The sequence below is a fragment of the Agelaius tricolor genome, unplaced genomic scaffold, assembly GCF_023055355.1.
Source record: "Agelaius tricolor isolate 1412-34295 unplaced genomic scaffold, bAgeTri1.0.p SCAF_5, whole genome shotgun sequence".
NCBI classification, from domain to species: Eukaryota; Metazoa; Chordata; class Aves; order Passeriformes; family Icteridae; genus Agelaius; species Agelaius tricolor.
In genome coordinates this window covers 29,815,949-29,834,928 of record NW_027269265.1, presented here as the reverse complement: position 1 = coordinate 29,834,928, position 18,980 = coordinate 29,815,949, and the positions used below count along the sequence as shown (strand labels likewise).

General features: G+C 35.5%; 1 protein-coding gene across 7 annotated transcripts in view; it reads left to right on the top strand.

Moving 5' to 3' along the window:
• Window positions 1–18,980, top strand: part of DPH6 (diphthamine biosynthesis 6) — a 213,566-nt gene that overhangs the window by 125,777 nt on the left and 68,809 nt on the right. For 6 of the 7 annotated variants that reach the window (XM_071426993.1, XM_071426997.1, XM_071426994.1 and 3 more), the window contains one exon: window positions 2,944–3,186. In XM_071426993.1, the coding sequence (XP_071283094.1) occupies window positions 2,944–3,186 (243 nt within the window). Of the gene's footprint in view, window positions 1–2,943; window positions 3,187–4,133; window positions 4,262–18,980 lie in introns of those variants that run through there. The other variant, XM_071426998.1, reaches the window with a different exon arrangement.

Sequence of the window (18,980 nt, the reverse complement as noted above, 5' to 3'; positions counted from 1 at the left end):
GTATCCTCTGAGGTTCTGATTGTCCTCTGAACTCCCCTGATTATTTACAGTTGTGCTGACTGAGCAAAAGAGCTGCTAGACTATTATGTTAACTTGTAAGGACTTACCTTTCATTTAAATTGCAATGATACAAATGAAAATAAAAAGGGAAGAAATGTGGAATCACATGAGGCTCCATTTATAACCTGCTTAATGCTGTGAAACAATATTGGAAATAAACTTGTACAAGTGAGCATCTCAGCAGTATGAAGCTTGAGTTTTCAGGGTTGTCTTTGGTTCAAGCCTTTATTTAAATTTTAGCCCTGGAAATAATGTGTATGGTCTACAGTGAAAATCAAAATCCTAGTGAGACATCCACTGTACACATATGGATCCTCTAAGGATCAACATAGATCCTTTATATTGTAGTTTTGTTTCTATGCTGAGTTTCCTGTATAATGCAAGTCGGCCAGGCTGGATACCCTGTGAATCTACACCCTGAAAGATCTTCTGTTATCCTCGTAAGTGCTCCAAAAAGATAAACTGTTGCAAGGTTCTAGCAGGGTTTTGCAGAACACTTTCACAACACAAGTACTGACACCATACATTGTGACAGCTCCTCTTGTAAGATTTCAGTACTGTGAACAAGATAGTATGATGACTTCCCTGTTTTAAATGCCTTTTACTCTGCTAACAATTTTCTGTATAATGCTTCAAACATTCCAGAGACAACGTCTTGAAATCTGCTAAAACAGTGTTTGTACTGGTTTGCTGCTTTGTCCTTGCTGATTATTTATGCTTGCTTTTCATGACTGAGTCACTGGGAAAGAGAACAGAGATACCCCTCCTCCTTCCCTTATTCTAAATTATGTCCCCCTGCAATACAATTGCTGCAAATCTGTGACCATTTTTTTATCCTTTTCCCCTCTTTTCCCCTTGCATCCACCCTTCCATAACATGGTGGCTTGTTGGAAACATTGTTTTTCTATTAATTGCATCTTAAGATACAAACAAGTATGTTAGGAACAGAGGGATTTTTTCAATTGATTTTTAAAAAACTGCAAAATTCCCACTGAATCTTAGCCAAAAGTGGTGCCAATTTTGCTCAAATCCTTCTGAGATTTTTTTATGACCTTGCTTATGACCAGTGGGGCTAATTGTATCAGAACTGTCCAGGATACTTTAAGAAAGTGCTATCTTGGTCTGTATTTCAAAACACTGACAGATATTTTATCGTTAATTAGTATTCATATTATGTCTCAAACAATCTGTTCAAGAATAGGGGAAGTGAACTGGTTGAACAGCTCTTCTGTCTACCTAATAATTAACATGGGTGATGCATGGAAAACCAGCAGCTCAACAGGGGATAAAAAGGAAGAAATACCATCAGTGTGATTTTTTTTTTCCTGTAGGAATATAAACTACCTGCATTGGAGTTTTTGACTAATGCATGGATTTCACTTTGCAGAGGTGAAAATGAATGGTTTGCTTTAAAAACAAACCTGTGCCCCTCTGAATCATATCTTTCTGAATTTGTTTCTCATCTTGTCAGTATGCCACTTGGTAGCTGGCTGGACTCCCTTGTTCAGTGGCACATATTTTAAAATAGTACTGTAAAAAAAAAAAAAAAAAGAAAAGAAAGACCATTTGTTCCTGTAAACCAAAATATTGCTTTCATATATTTTTTTTCCAAATTCAGGATTATATATAGCATTATCAAACAATATTTCAGGTATTTTAAACCATTTAAATAGTTGATGTGTGTCAGTTGATATATTGTTTCCTCTCTGCCTCCTCCCCCTCTTCAGCTGCTAATCATAGAACTTGTATGCCAAATTGTATAAGATACTCTTCCAATAGTTACATGTGTGAGTCTTTTGTGAGACACAGACAGTTATGAGGACAGATTTGGAGTTGCATATGGGTCTGTCACATGGTTTGATTGCCATGTCTTCTAGGACACAGATTTCTTTTTTAATTATTCTTAATTCTGAGGAATTTTTACAGTTTATACAGTAAGTTCTGCAAAATTCTTCCGAAAGATTCCTTTCTCTGTTGTTACTCCTAGCAAAATTCTTCCTGTGCTGACTTCAAAGCTGCTTACACCCACCTTACTTCCCACTTCTATACTTAGTTTTCTTTTGATAGAGAATAAAATTTACTGTTTCACTGATTAGGATATGCACAGATGTTCTAGAGAAGTGCAGCATAAGACGATGAAAAGTTTTGATATTTACATTAAGATTTTATTAAAAAAATCTTTGAGATGTCTGAATAATAAGAATAAATGTTTCCTTTCCTGGCTGCTGTTAAAAAAAGTAGGTCTTCAGAGTGTTGCTGGGAAGATTTTGGAAAATTAGCCCAAAGTAACTGCAATGCAGTAGTAAGTCTGGCCACCCATTAAAGTTTATTTTCAAAAGGTGACCCATCTCTTTGTTCAAGGAGCATCTCTTTGTTCAAGTAGCACTCTTCCGCATTTTATTTTCAATCTACAATTTGCTTTTACCTTCTGGTGCAATAACATCACTTTTTGTTCATACACAGTCATTTAGGTGTTCTGCTAATATAATTTTACAGTGTTTTTAAATTAGTTTACTAAAGACGTTACAGGTGTCTACTGATAAATTCTTTTATGGTTTTGTATAAAACAAAACTTAAGAATAGAAGATTAAAAAATAGTATTGAAGATAATGTGCATCATCTCTCAAAAGAAAAGAAAACGAGCATATTTAACCATGGCATGAGTGTGATCCAGCAGCTGTAACAGTCCACATCAGATTATTGTTCTGAGCTGATTCCAGCTAATCCATGCATTATCTTTAGCCTAGCGTATTTGCTCTATTTGTAACAAGTTATGGCAAAGAAAAGTACTATTGAAAGATACCAGCTGGAAGACAGAAAGGTGCTTTCCTTGTCTTCTGTAAACTCCCAGAGTCTTATGTACTGGATCTGATTCTCTCCTAGGTTGGTGATGTTCTCTACTGTGCGGGACAGATTGCTCTGGTGCCCTGCACGATGCAGCTGGTGAGGGGTGGCATCCGCGCCGAGGCCAGCCTGTCCCTGCGGCACGTTGGGCGAGTTCTGGGAGCCATGAGCCAGGAGGCTACACTCCACCACGTCATCTCAGCCAGCTGCTATGTAACTGACAGCAACAGCATTCCTATTGCTCGCTCCGTGTGGCAGAGGAAATTAGAAGAATGCAGAAAGGTAGCTGCCCTATCCATTTTCTTCTTTCTGAGCTGTCTTTTTTTCCTTTCTAAGTCTTGCAGTAATATCAGAATTTCGCAGTACATTTCAGAGGGGTTCCAGTAAAGGTTTGATTGAGCTGTTATGTTCTGGCTCATAAGTGCTTGTGGACAATTGAGAAAGGAAACTGCTTAATAGAAAGTTATGTTCACCACTAACTTTGTCTTAATTCCTCAAAGTATTATGTTAAAGAACTCCTAAAGAACAGTCAATTTCTCTAACAAAATTGTGAACAATACCTCATCTGAATTACTTGTGTCCGTATATTTTTTGCATAATGAGAAATGGGCATTTTAGTTCAACTTTTTGTCAATTGTTCTGTTGAGGATTTTTTGCCCACTTGCTTGCAAACAGTATTGTTATGATAACTGAGTTTTGCAATTTACTTCTCATTATTCCTTTATATTCAGCTGGACTTCTAAGACCACATCTGGACATGCATTTTTGATTAGTAGGGGTTTATGTACAAAGCAAAGCACAGAAAAATACTAAACAAATAGTTTTGTTACAAGGGAAGGGGGAAATTACCCTGTCCTGAAAATACAGTTGTCCTGTTAATGACAAATTGTTAATGACAACAGAGATTATATATTGAAAAATTATAAACTGTTCTTCAGTTGTACTTCTGTCTCAGTTATTCGATAGTAATAGTGAAAACAATAATGCAGTTTTTATTTTGGAGCAGCCTTCCAGATCCTGTAAGATACTGCCTTTCTCTGTGGAAGACAGGATTTGGTAGCCTTACTCTGAAGGCAGATTCCTTACCTATGTGGTTTTGTTCAGGTTTTGATATTCCAGTGCTGCTACAGTCAGTTCTCTTAAATACCATGACGTGACATAATGGTCAGTTTTCGCCAAGGGAACTGACTCAGCCAAACCAAAAGTATTTTATTATTCTTTATTTTAAGCAGTGGCAAAAGACCTGAACCAGTAGGAACCTACATATTACTCAATAAGAACAAATGGTTTGTCAGTTGAAACTGTTCTCCTTCTCTCATCCATCAAAAAAGGAGTTTGTGAAAATAAAACAGTTCAGCTCAAAACTCATTTTTGGTAAGCTATACATCATAAAACATAGAATTAATTATGTTTTAAAGATGGGATTTAGATTGTATTTCTGTTTGTTGAATGTTCTATATTTAGTAGCAAAGCGATGGCATATTAAGATAATTGTATTTAAAATGGTGACTAAATCATATGCATCAGAACTGCCAAAGGTGTTTTTTCTCTAGAGCATGAGAAATTTAACGTTCTTCCATGCAGCGATACCTGGTAATTATCTTCTACATAAATAATACTGTTCGGCAACTTCTCTTGAATCCTTCTACATGCTTGATGGCAGTAGTAAGTAAAGCACAAAAAATATTCTATAAATTGTTAAGGACACCAATAAATTAGACCTAACAGTGCATAATATAAAGAGAAATATGAGAATTGTTTTCTGGATGTGTTTATATAGCACAAAAGATTTACTTCTAAGAGCTGCATGTGGACATGCAGTTGCTCAAAGCTTCATTTGAGATAAGGCCACAGGGTCTGACACTTTTAGCTGGACTTTAGAAGACTTCTTGTAATATTACTAGTGACAATCGTCTTTTAGGAGCTTCTAGAGTTACAAAGAGAAAGACCAATTATATTTAAATAAATTGAAAGATTTTTTTAAATTTAGATAAATTATAAAAAGTATCTTTTGGAATAATCTATTTTTTTCTAGAGGAAATATTTCATATGTTATTAACAGAGAAGTGTTCTAGTGAGGATGGGAGAGGACTGTAAGAGAGGGAGCAAACAGTAACAGTAAGCTGGTTGGACCCCCTAGAAACTTCTAAGTTGTTTCAGTCACCCAGCCTCTGGTCCCTTCCTTATTCAAGCATGATTCCTTCCTTCTTACACAACTCCTTTCTACTCCTGTCATCCTGATTTCCCTCACTCCTTACAGCAGCTCAGTATCTGTGCTCCCAGCATCGTTCCTGCAGCTTCAACCCTACAGTATAACCCCCTGAGCCTCCCTGAGCTCCAGTTACCCACAGGCATCAAGGGTTGTGTCCTTAGAGCTGGAATCCAGGCCCTGTTCCTCTCTCTTCTTCCTTCGTGTGTCCCTTTGGGTCTCAGTGTCATTGGAAAAGCCATTTGGGGTGACAGAGGAAACAAATCTGGTGCAGGGATCTAAGGTAGTAGTAGAAAGAAAAAATAGTGGGGAGGGAAGGATAGGAAAGCAGCCCCACCAAGGGTTCACTCAAAAGAACACCACCTAAATCACTGAGGTAAAGATCTTTGGATTGACATTTTGAATGTACGCAAGAGAGATTTCCTTTGTTAAAACTTAAAAAGTATTGTAAAAATTGAGATCTAGAGTGAAGAAGCCGAAGCTGGCACTTAATTCCGTAGGTGCATAAAATTGCACTTTTATTGCTGGAGAAATTAAAATATAGTTAAGGGAAGCAATGGTTAAAATAAAAAAATAAAATAAAAAAACAGAGGCTGCAAAAATAGCATAAAGACAATTACCCAAATGACATAGGAAGACTTATTGGAAATAACAAATACAAGTGCCAGCCATCATCAGCTTTCTTCCACCCTATTTTTAAGTTACATTCCTTCCACAATTTCTTTGTGATTGCCAGGCATAGTTAGGGACATTCTGACTCTTGAGGAGATAAATTGAGGGACCTTCTCTACCTAATAGCAGTTGTGTGCTAGAACAATTTCAGTCTAGTCCAGTAGTTAGCATTTAGGAGGTTTTTTGGCTTTGTGTCTTCTTGGTGCTTTTTTTAAGTGACCAAAAAAAAAAAAAAGAAAGAAGCTTATAGCATTGCTAAAACTTTCTGGAAGAAGGACTGACAGTTTTCCAATTAAGTCTCATCTTGTGTTTTTCTTTACTTCACATCTTTTAATGACAGTGTCATGTAATATGATGATTTTATAAGCGGTTTTGCTAACTCATTCAGCAGAGTAATCAATAGAAAAAAGTAAGCCAGATGGGTTGTAGTCCATTTGTATTGGATGGGACAGATGGCATTATTGATAGATGGAAATATTCCAAATAATTATTGTATAATGATATAACAGTGACTGTGCCTGCAAAATTTTATTAATTTACTTTGTGAATGCACTTTATTCAGTAGGGCCTGAGTTGTACCGTTTAGACAGTACTCCCAATATATTTAGCTGGGAGCTGAGTCTACACCCTAACTTCTCCTTCCCCTACCCATGGGCTTTCTGTGCAGAGATATCCCTGTAGTATTTTGTTAGACTGTTTCAACTGGTGCATTGTACTGCTGCCTATACAACAGATTCCCCTAGGCTAACTGAGATGGCAAGATAATGATTACTTTTTTTCTACCTCTGAATGCTTGTTTTTTACTTCCTTTTGTTATCCTCACCTATACAAAGAAGAAACATGCTGCGCTGTCTCAAGATTTCAGGCATTCTAGCTTGCTTAACTGCTGTGTTTTCTATTTTTTACATCTCACTAATCCCTGGAAAGGCTTAGTATAGCTAGATTAATAAAATATACAAATCCTGATAAACTGTGTAATAAATACTCATTTAGACTGTTGTTATTTGGTTGTATATTCCATGGAAAAGTACTGTGAATTAATTCTTTCTGTGAGATAAGGGCACATTAACTTCCTAGCTGAAAAATTTTGAGGCCATTTGCTGCTTTTGAAATAAATTTGTTTATAAAATGTCTGAATGCTAAAGATTAGTTTCAGTTATTTTGGTTGGATGAAATATATACAAAACTTGGAGGCAGATTTTCCAGAACTCTCTGAAAATCTATCTCTGATTTCTTCATTATAAAAAGAAAAAAATATAGGGAAATACTTTAGTGTATTTAGTACTCAATTTAGTACTTCTGTTTTGTTATCAACAGAAAGTTTAGAATTGGTTGTGTTTGGAAGTAACCCAAAACATTGGTGAAAGGAGATTTTGAGACAGTGAAAACAGTATATTTTGTTAAGATTAGAAGACTAAGTTGCACAGAAAGATAATATTTAATGTAATAGCAAGATGTATTAATAGCATTAAGGTCCTTGTATTTTTTTCTTAAAATCTGATATTATAGATCAGTTCCCCTCTAGTTATTGTAATAGGCAGCTGCCAATGTATTTTCCGTGCTCAGTCATGAAAAATCTACTCAGTGGAATACTTCCTGTAACATAAAAAATAATATATCCTTTTACTTTTATAGCACCACTTCCATTTGGGTATTAGTTGTCTCCCACCAATAATTTTCCGAGCAAACATTCTGCAAACTTTAAAAGTTCACCAGCCCATCTTCCTCTGACAGAAGCTTTCTTTTTTTTTTTTATGGTGAGAATTCAGGATGAGTGGCTGTGATCCCATGATTGTTTCAAATCCAGCAAAGAGTGCTGCAGTTGACTTTCATTCTGTCAGGAATGCCAGTCAGATTGTTGACAGTGTGTGTCTTAATAGTGTGTAGTGCAGAAGTGATGGAAAAAAGATTCACAGTGATTTATCTGATATATATTGTGAATGGGTTCCACACTTATTTCAGCACTTGGATAACTTGATGCCAAATTTTAAAATCTGAATTAAAACCTTTTGGACCAGATTTAAAAACTGTTTAGAGTTCAAAAGATGTAAGTACACCCAAACTAGGATTTTTTAAAGATATGTATCTAAGAGCAGTTATCGAGGGCACTGGGCCCCCTCCAGGGAGCCCCTGCATCGTACCTTCTTTGGCACTCCTGTAAATATCATTGGTACTTTCCTGTACCTTTCCACTTTGCCTTACAAATAATGTACAGGTCCCAAGTTATAAACAAGTTAAATCTTGAACAAGAATCTGTCTAGCTACGTGCAGTTGTTTCCTGCAGTAATTAGTGTGTTTTCATGGCAGTCATTTAGAATGGCATCATGCATCTGTAACAGCAGTCTGTGCATTGTTCAGGCATTCCTGTGCTATTTGAAGTATACAGAGTGTCATGAATTTAAATAAAATTCGTGCATTCTCTAACACTTTATCCTAAGCACAACAGAAGTAGCTTATGCTCAAAATGTGGAAGTTGAAAATTTTTCTTGCTGCAAAGGATTGGACAAAGGTTTAAGATCCTTTTTTTGCCCATAGTGAAAATGACTTTAAAACTTAAAATGGAATATTAAAAACTTTCACAGATTTCTGTGAGAAAATACATATTTTTTCACCACTCTGAACAGATGTTTCTAAGCCAGTAATATTCAGGTACACTTTTTTGTCTAATTTATTATATATATTGGTTAATATATTTAATGCAATTGTTAGATTTCCAAAAATTGTTGTAAATTTTGTGTCCTATAGATAATACTATAAGTAATATTAACTTAATTGGTCTCCTTTTAAACTTAATTGGTCTCCTTTTACTAGTTTCTTGAACAAAATAGTCAGAATATGAGTAGTACAAGTAAACAAGTATTATAAAGGTAAAATGACAGATTAGAACACTGCTACATTTACATTGCAGTAAAGCCTCACATAGGTTAACTAATATGATGTGTAATATCACCAGAAGAAAAGTAAATATTTTTGAAAACCATTGCTGACATCCAGTACCTATACCTATCAAAAATTCTGTAGGAAGAATACACATGTTACTGTTTCCCCTTTTTTGTCCCATCAGCTTCATAACATCTATTTTGCAACTAGATGCTATTTTGAATTTTCCACAGTTTGATATATAAACCCAGGCTTCTTTTATGGCCCATGTTCAGAACACACAGTGCATTAAATTGCACAGTGCTGGTGTGTCTTTTATCTCGTGCCTAGTATATTTCATTTCCCCTGTGTTCAGATTAGGCAAAGCTTTTCTATTCATTTGAAGCAACTGTAATGAGAATATTTAACACAGATCAAATGCAGATAGTGGAAATCCAGAGGTCCTTGGAAAAAATCTGCCATTTGACACTGGGCAACAATGGGAGGTGAAAGGTTTGCCACTTGAACTTTTTCTTAAAAGACTATAATACTCTATTTGTAACATGAGCAGAGCCTTCAAAATGTTTAAAATTAGTATAGCCAACTAAAAGAACATGACTTTAAGTAAAGCCATTTTTAGAAAGGGAATATATGTGTATAAAAATCATATGATTGCATAATAGTTTAAAGAGAACGCATGAAGTTAACTTGTAGAATATAAAAAAAAAATAAGAAAGGAGAGCACTTCTTTTGTAATCATTTGTGGAGATAACCACAGATACCATCAAATCCTCAACTGGTATAAGTCAGCATAATTCTGTGATTTCCACTAACTGATTTGCACTAGCTTATTTGCCATTTACAGGTAATATATCCATGCATTTGAATGTTGTTTTTCAGGTAGACAGAGTGAAGAAATGCATGTCAGGTTATTCAGGGTGGTAAACAGCCTGGTTCATTCAGGCTGACTGATGTTCCCCTGCAGCAGTTCCCTTATAAGACTGGTTTTGAGTGATTCTTCATCTCCTTTGCTGAAAACATTAATTCTGTTTTGAGCCTGTCACTTCTGTGCTAAGAGTGCAAGAGTGCATATATGCATCCACTGTTTGCTTAGGCCAGAACCTCTGGTCAAAAGTCTGATGTGTGATGACTGTGAAAGCCATTAACAGAGTTGCATCCCTGAAGCAAGTACCTGTTGTCACTGCCCACATTATAGAGGGAAAAATGCCATTTTGGTCTAAAAGTGATCAAGGTCCAACTTTCACTCAGGAAACTTCCCTATAAAACTGTAGTCCAAAGTACATGTAGGACCCTTTAAATTCCTACAATAAAGGATGGAATTTCAGAATTTCATCACCTTCAAAGATCTTTTGTTCTCCTTTGGATGAGATAATCCTGTTGATCAGGACTGAAAGAAGAGCCATATTACCACCTCAGTCTACATAAATAATCTTGTTAACTACTCATCCTTCCTGAAACTGTAGTCGGTTAATCTCTTTCAGACCGTAAACATCCCTTCCAATTTACTGCTTCCAGCAAGTAGTTTGATACTCAATACTAAGCAGCTACTCTAGATCTTGGTCTTTTCCAGGGATGACACTTTAATTTTTCTCATCAATCATTACTATTTTATTGTATGGTCCAAGGGATCCTACTAAATTTCAGTACTTGATTAGCCTCATCTCTGATTCTGTGTGCCGGTCATAATAATAATTTCATTTCCTCTTCTTCTTCCTCTTCTCTGAAGGATATAACATGGTCTTCAAAATTAATAAAATATCTTAATTTTCTTATTCATAAAAGCCAAAGTAACCCAAAAATTATTTATGCTTTCCTATACTCCACTTTCAAAAAAGCACATAAGATAGTGTGAAAGTGAGCTATCTTATTTTGAAACCTCTTTAAATTTTTGCATAGCAAAAAGGAGCAGTGCCCCCTGTCAATGTCCAGTTACATGCATGCTACCTAGCAGTGAATAATCACTTTCAGCTTCCTCCCTGTTTTTATTCAGCTTCATTGATGAAAAATAAAAATGCATCCAGCTGATATGATACCTGTTCACTTCTCATCAGTCCTTTGGATGTTACCGCCATAAACACAGGTGATAACACTTGAAATATAACTTTGATTTTATCTTGGACATTATTCAGTGTTAATATTATGCAGGTCTTTATGCATCTCACTTATAAGCACCTTCCTGGAAACACCCTGGCCATCTTCTGTAGGTGACCAAAATAATTACTTTTGCACATATATATATATATATATATATATATATATATATATATATATAAACAAAGGAGCAAGTCTGAAAGAGGATAATGTAACTGTTAGCTGAAGAAAATACTAATTGTCGACCATTTTTAATTAAGATGGTGATTTTGGTAAGGGATTACTGTAATTTGTCAAATGAGTGTTTGTGTGGAGTTGCAGATAGCAACTCTGTATTGCATGGTCTCACGTCTCACCGTCTCTCTGTGCATGTTCTGCAGAGCTACGTGGAGGATACATACACATCTACAGATTTTTCTCCCTCCCTCCTCTTATATGAATAAATGCATATAGACATTATATATGTGTATATATATATATATATATATACACACATTACAAGCATATCCATGAATAATCCATTAATATATATTTGTATTTTTTCTTAGTATAACAACTTGTAACAAGGATTATATATTATATATAATACATATATTATATATAATATATATATTAATACATGTCACTTAAAGGCCATTTACTGAAAACCTTCCATTCTAATTTTCTGTTCATGGTGTCACCTGGTTTCAGAAGTGTGATTTAAGACCCCATTATATATTTCAGTAGTAATCTGCAAGATGTATCTTCATCTTCAGAAGAACAAATTTGCTTTCCATGTGGCTCATTGCAGTGACTGCTGAGAATAGCTACACATTAACTAAAACTTGTCTTAGAACTTGTAGGTTATTGTGAACTTTCTCTCACAGTGAGTCTGGCTGGGGTGGAGTTAATTTTCTTTACAGCAGCCCCTATAGTGGATTTGTGGCTAACACTGTGTAGATAGCAGACCAATATTGGCTGTTGCTGAACAGTGCCTGCACAGCATCAAGATTTTCTCTTTCTCCTACTTTACCCAGCAAAAAGGTTGGGGTTTGGCAGAGCTTGGAGGGGACGTAGTTGAGACACCAAAGTATTATATTGTTTTATATATCATATAGATTCATGCTTGACAGTAAAAACTGGAGCAGGGATGAGGTTTTCTCCTAACTTTTTGGGCAGCCCAGTATAGTGGATTTTAAGAAAGTCCCTGAATTGCAATCATCTGAGTTTGACTTTTGTAACACTGAATTGGGAGAAAACTGGTCCTGCAAAATCCAAATTCCAAACTGTATGAAGGACATTATTGGTCAATGTAAATGGCTTGAGTTAAAATAAAAGACATGTGAAGCCCTAATAGTCATATGCTATGCCATTTAGCCAACCTTGTTTTGCACTCATACCATATTAAAAAATGAAAGTAACTGAGTAGTCTATTGAAAACAATATTTGCCTCAAAAATATTCATATACAAAAGGTGGAATGAAAAAATGTGTTTTTCAGTAAAAATTTGAGTACTAAAAAGCATCACATTCAAAATAAAATTGCTTGCCAGAAAGCCAGTCATATCCTAAGCTGTATGAGAAGAAGTATGGGCAGCAGGTTGAGGGAGATAATTCTGCTCCTCTCCTCTAGTCTGGTGAGACCCTACCATGAGGACTGTATCCAGCTCTGGAGTCCTCGGCACAGGAAGGACATGGACTTGTTGTTGAAGCAAGCTTGGAAAAGAGAGGGCTTCAGGGTGACCTAGTTGTAGCCTTCCAGTACCTTGAAAGAACTTACAGAAAAGATGGGGCAAGACTGTTTACATGAGTATGTAGTGACAGGGCAAGAGGAAGTGGCTTCTGATTGGAAGAGAGCGGGTTGAGATTAGATATTAGTAAATAATTCTTTTCTGTGAGGTTGGTGAGGGACTGGCAAAGGCTCCCCATGGAAATTGTGGATGCTCTATCCCTAGAGGTCCCTTCAAGGCCTGGCTGAGCAAACTGGTCTAGTGGAAGGTGTCCCTGCCCATGGCAGGGTGTATGGATCAAGATCCCAACTCAAGCCATTCTGTGATTTTTATGAAATTATTTTCAATTGCACATCTTTATATCATCTTACTAATCAAGGTGGCTACTGCAATGAGGGAGAGCCTGACAGTTGGTGGAAGTTTAGTAGTGCCATCAGAGTTTTCAAATTGTTTTTCTTCTGCCTCCTGCAGCATCAAAATTTTCTTCCTTGCGTTCTACAAAATTTAGTTATAGGCTTGACAAGAGTAGCTAGTGGTCCTTTACGTGTACAGACGAACAGATGATGTAATTCGAATATGTGAGGTGAAAGCAGATATTTCATTTGAAAATTGGTTCCAGAGCTCATTGTCAAAGTTCAGAAGGAAGCAGACTTTCAAAGAAAAGGTCTTTGCAATCAGTATCCAAAATTCAAATACTATCATAAAATCCGTTATCCATAATGCCCACAAAGTAGATTTTGACCATTAACTGTGCTCATTTTCTGTCCCATTTGGGTACACACCCGCAGATGATTTTCAACTGAAATCTTTCCATCTTGAACATCCTTACTTCAGTTCAACTCTTTTTCCTAAGTGCTTATTTTTGACACTACACATGAAGAATAAAAACCCTCAGAGTGACAGTCTGTGATCATGTTTCATGTGGCAGACTTCATTTGCTTTCAGTTTGTATTACTATCAATTTATGACTTTGTTCCTTAAATACTTATCTTTTTTTTTCCACATTGTAACTGATATATTGAATGATGTATATTTGAGAGGTATTTCAAGGATCTTAACTTCAGTCATTAACTGGTTATGTCTTGGCTCAGGAACCTCTAGTTCGTTGAGAGAAAGTTACTATTTTTTAAGCAAATAAAACAGCTTTTCAGTTTGTAATTATTTTCTTATCAATTTTACATTTTCATGCCCTTTTGAGCATCTAGCATGCGGTGCTTGAATTTACATTTAGCTCTGCAGGAACTGCTTTAAATATTATTATTAAGAAGGAAGAAATCAAAAATCAAAGTGAATTTCTAGTACAATAGCAAGGTATAGAAAGGTACAATTGCAGCAACAGCAGCCTGGATTAGTGTATAGAACTAACTCACAGCTTGACAGAAAATCCCTGCTGGGGAGGAAATGTAGGGGAACTGGCAGAATTTTGCTACATCTGCTCCCTACTGCTAATAAGCTTTAACCCATTTCATTTTTATTATGCTTGGTGTTTAGATATTTTGCTTCCAAAATTATATCTGTAACTATGAGAACACATAAAAGGAAGCTCGACAGGTAGGGCTGTTTAAAAATTTAAAACTATCAGCAAGGGATGTTAAAGGCCATAATGAGTAAGATGGTTGCCTTCTCAGTGTGGGATTTTAGAGCTCTGGCACTTCAGTGCTGGTAGAAAGGCTGAGCAGAAGTATTGGGTAAAACTGATTTCATAGCTTGAGTGGCTTGTACAGCCAGAAGGCACCATTAGATTATTTATTCTGACCTGTATATCACAGACCATTACATTTCACCCAGAAATTCCCATTTTGAACTCTGTGAGTACACTTGCACTAAAATATATCAGACCTTAGGAGTTCCAAATACTTCATGCCACAGGGTGAGAATGAAAAGGCTGAGCTTCACATGCAGTAGGAACAGGGTTTGTCAGGTTGATATGTACACGTGGTAGCATGACAACTTCTGCAGAGTAGGGCAAACAAACAAAGGCTTGTATGGACTTTAAAAAAGTGAAAATCCTTTCTTGACCCCTTTGAATTAGGGAAAAAAGGTATAGGCATTCATATTGTATCAGAGCACTTGTATCAGAGTTCTGCTGAAACCTTAACCAATTCTCTAAAATAAAGTAAAAATTAAAAAATTAAACCCCTACTCCCTAAATCAGCTATAATAAAGAAAATTTAAGACTTTATCTGTCTCATGAGACATCAGGAGGAGTAATTAAGAGGGAAAATCAGAGTCATGTCCATTTTTAAAATTAATAATAATTGTCTAATTCTGCATTTCAGGTATTTTGCCCCTTTGGTAGCCCTTCTGGCAGTCCTGTGCTTCTCAGTTCCTCAGTCCAGACACTTCCACTGCAGTACTTTGAACATGCTTTTATCTTAATAATGAGTGCTATAACTAATATCTATATCTATAAAAGATGGGGAAATGGTATTGTATATTTTCCATTTGATATTATCACACGCTTACCATAACTGATTATAAATTTTAAAATCTTTCTTTTACTCTGGTGGTGGCATGATTGTCATATACAATTATGAAATGTATTTTGAAGAGAGATTGAAATGTATAAAATTCACTGAGTGGTTGAAAACTTGATGTCTGTGGGGCTGATGAGACTGTGCTTTTAGATAATGGGTTAGAACAAGATTGTGATACTTACCTGAGGAATGATGCAAAAATGGAAGTCTCAGTCTTTCAGTAGAAGATGCTTCTCCATTACTGTGCTTGCAGAAGCCTGTGTCTGTCTTTCAGCAGGTCAGTTTACAATTTCTGTTTTTCTTTCAATTTATTCTAACAAGAAATTATTTGAGCTTCCTTTGCAAGAAAAGTTCCGGTCTGATAAGTCCAGAAAACAGAGCTAGTTAGCCTAGTTATTGCAGACTCTGTGTACATTTTTCAGGCTTTCAACTGTTTATTTGTTCTAGAGACTTGTTCAAAGCTGATTATGTCTTCATAGAAATGTGATACTGATTGCTCTTGTTTTGATCCTGTCAGAGCTTCTCAGTTTCTGAAATAAAAGGATGAAAACACAGTGATCCAACAATAGAAAAGAGAAACAAAATTAACAAGCAAGCGATATCCTTCTGTACTAAATATAATCAAAAGAGAGCTTGTAAGGTTACGTCTTAAATTTCAACAGAACCCTTTTTTCTATGACACAGAAATGATGAAAATTTATACCACTTCTTGGCCTCTGTTGACAATCATGGTAAAAGATAGAATAGCAAGTTGTTAAATTATTCTGTTTGAGCAATATAAGCTATAGATCATGTAAAGTTATTGAACTGGTTTCTTATGAACTCTCTATTTTCATCAGTTCTATATTTGCTTTGCTTTTCTATGTAATGCTTACCTATTCTTCCAGTGGCACTATTCAGAGACCATTCATCATGAAATTTTTGATTCTGCAAGGCTTTCAATATATCCTTTATGCACCAGAAAGCTGTCTCAACTTATAAATCAAATTTACTGTATGGGATTTGGGCCCTCAGAGTGTTGTTACTTAATTTTTCTGGTAGTTTCTTCTGACATACTTGGTTGATTACCATAAAATTCTAGCCCATCACCTTGTCTATTCCTAATAATAGCCATCAATACATTGTAGAAATTTCACATTTTCTTTACTCCCACTAAAATAACTTGGGATATGGTCATTTCATCCTCCTGCAAAATGCATCTCTGAGAAAAGTTAAGCTGTTATGCTTGGCATGTTAATTGCTGACCATTTCATATCTAATTATTAATTTTGCATCATTACTATAGCTACATGCAGAATTTTTTTCACAATTATTAAGTTGAAAATTTAATTTGTATTTTTCTCTAATATGCGCAGGCAGAATTATAATCATTATATCAAAAGAACACATTAATTAGAAATACATTTAAATTACAAAAATCGATTGAAAGCACCCTGAGGAATAGTAGTACCTCTAAATTTCTATACTCATATTTGTTCCCCTGTATCTGTTTTTCCTTTTTCATGCTTCTGTTTTCTAAAGATAGCTAAAGGCTGCACAAAAAGAAATTTCTCTCAAAAATGTGCTATCAGATGCTGCTACAAAAAATAAAGAACCATGTGGTTTGCTCTAAATTTTCCATGGCTCAGTAACAATCAAAGTAAGTACAGGTTCAGTTTCCCATCTGACATTGTACAAAATAATTTCTACATGACACAATGGTTACTGAACTACCTCCAGCTTTGTCCAACATGTTGAGGAGTGAGTAGAGAGGATTAAAATTTCTGAAGAACTTGTTTCTTTTTATATTTACAGTATTTATTCTATGACACATATCCAGTTTATAAGACTTTGTTTTTAGTCTGCCAGTTTTGTGATAATGTCTTTTTGACATACACCAAATAATTTGTTTTATTTCAGAAAGAAATACTAAATGTCTGACTTTTCTTATTTTTGTACGCTTTCCAAAAGGAACATTCATAGCAATTTTATTGTTATAAAATACTGTGGTATTCACTATTTAAATTCAGACGTGTTATACCAGGAATGCATGTGGCCTATTTATTAGACAAACTAGGATGTTGAAAAGAATTGCTTCTATCCTACTTTCTTTAGGAACTGACATTTTCATTCTTATGCAGTTTTCCTAGTGGAATCTTTACTTTTTAAAGTCATAAACCTATTGTTGTAAGAGACTCTAGCAAAGCTTCAACTGGATCTCAAGAGTTTGATGCACTCTGTTTAATGCAGGGAGTGTAAAAGAAATTTTAAATGTATTATTTAAAGGCACATTAATCTTGCCACTGTAATGGTGTAATAATGCATACCATATAAGGTTTTCATAAACTCAGCTTCTAAAAGTAACATCACAGTATCTTTCTTTTTGTTCTCCAAGTCACTTCTTTGTAGAGACACCAATTATGCATTCATCTCTGCCTCTTATAGCCTGATTCCATATTCAGCTGAGAGCTAGATAGTCCTTAGTCTTTAGTAACACAACAGAAAGAATATTTCTCATTTGGAACAAAGGGAGGATAGTCAAACAAATTTATATAATAAATGTTAAAGGCCAAAGTGTGTGCCTTTTCAGTTTAAGCAAAACAGTTAAATACTTATGCAATGGACTGAAGATAGGTTTGTCTTTAACTCATTATTCCTTTCTTTTCATTGCAATTTTAATAGTTCTGCCTTGGATTTTTTTTTTTTGTATTACAAAAAAAAAAAAAAAAGAATTCTATTTATAAGATTAGCACCTTTAAAACAAAACTTTGTGTTTTGTTTTAAACAACCCTTACAACCTTTACTACCAAGTGTTTTTCACTTAACTCTTCTCATTCTATTGGATTCTGGTTTGGTTTGTAGCAGTATTGTAAATGCATCAGGCCTTCATTAGCATGAGAGTATTTTGTGGCTCTCTGAATATGGACAATGAAAATTGGGTGAATCTTTACCAAGAACTGAGTCACAGAAAATGCAAGGATTTGGTAATACTGTGAACCAATGTGATAATTTCTTGTATCAGTGCAATGCTCAGGAGAGTATTATGCAATGCTCAGGAGAGTATTGTGCAATGCTCAGGAGAGTATTATGCATGCAGCAGTTCAGATAACACTTTTGTACTTATGTAGGGTTAATTACAAGTTTAGAAACCCACTGACAACCTTTGCTTCTTGGGATATGAAAGAGCTATTTCTGAAGTAAACATATTGATAAAAGAGTTAGCTAAGGAATGTTTCTACCAAGCTGCCTTTTCACTTCAGTTTAGGCACAAATACAAAGTCCAGAAAGTTCTTATTCTCATTTCTCATTATTAGATACTTTACTGAACTGTATGTTCCTTAATAACTGTAGTACTGTGGCCTTCAACAAGTATTCAGTCAAGCCTTTTGACCCTTTCTATTTCTACCCAAACATCCTTACACTTTTGCAGATTTGCATTGAGATCCATCACAGAACCACTTTAGAGGGGTTAACACAGAGCAGTCTGTCTGGGTGGCTCCAGTGTGAGGCAGCTCCAAACCCCTGTTCCTGTGGCAGGTGCCTAAAGCAGACAAACCTCCTGCTTGGCACTGTCTGGGACTGTTGTGTTTTAGGTGTCCATGCTGTCTCTGTCAGTTAAGGCAGAAATGAAGATATATATGTCCCCCTAAAAGTAGCATGACAGTTCTGTATGTGATTCTTCTTTTTGAAAAAGAAGAGGAACATTTCTTCCCTCAGAAGGAGTAACCACATTGAACTCTCACTTCTTCCAGCCCAATATCCTGGTGCCAGTACCTCTGCTGAAGAAGCTTAAGCTCTCAAAGCTGTTACCTGCATTCATCTACTTGACTCAGTGTTCACAATTCATCTATAAAATTAGTCTGGAATATCACAGATGAACATAAAATTCCTTTAGAATCATGGAAATGTTGGAAGGGACTAATTGACTAATTGTGAAAAATCTGTGAGTCCAAACAAGAAATCCCTGCTATTACGCTGCTATTATCAGCATAAATGCTTATTTGAGAATGTAACAATAACAGCATGGTGTAGACTTTGCTTGGTATTTTGACTCCAAACA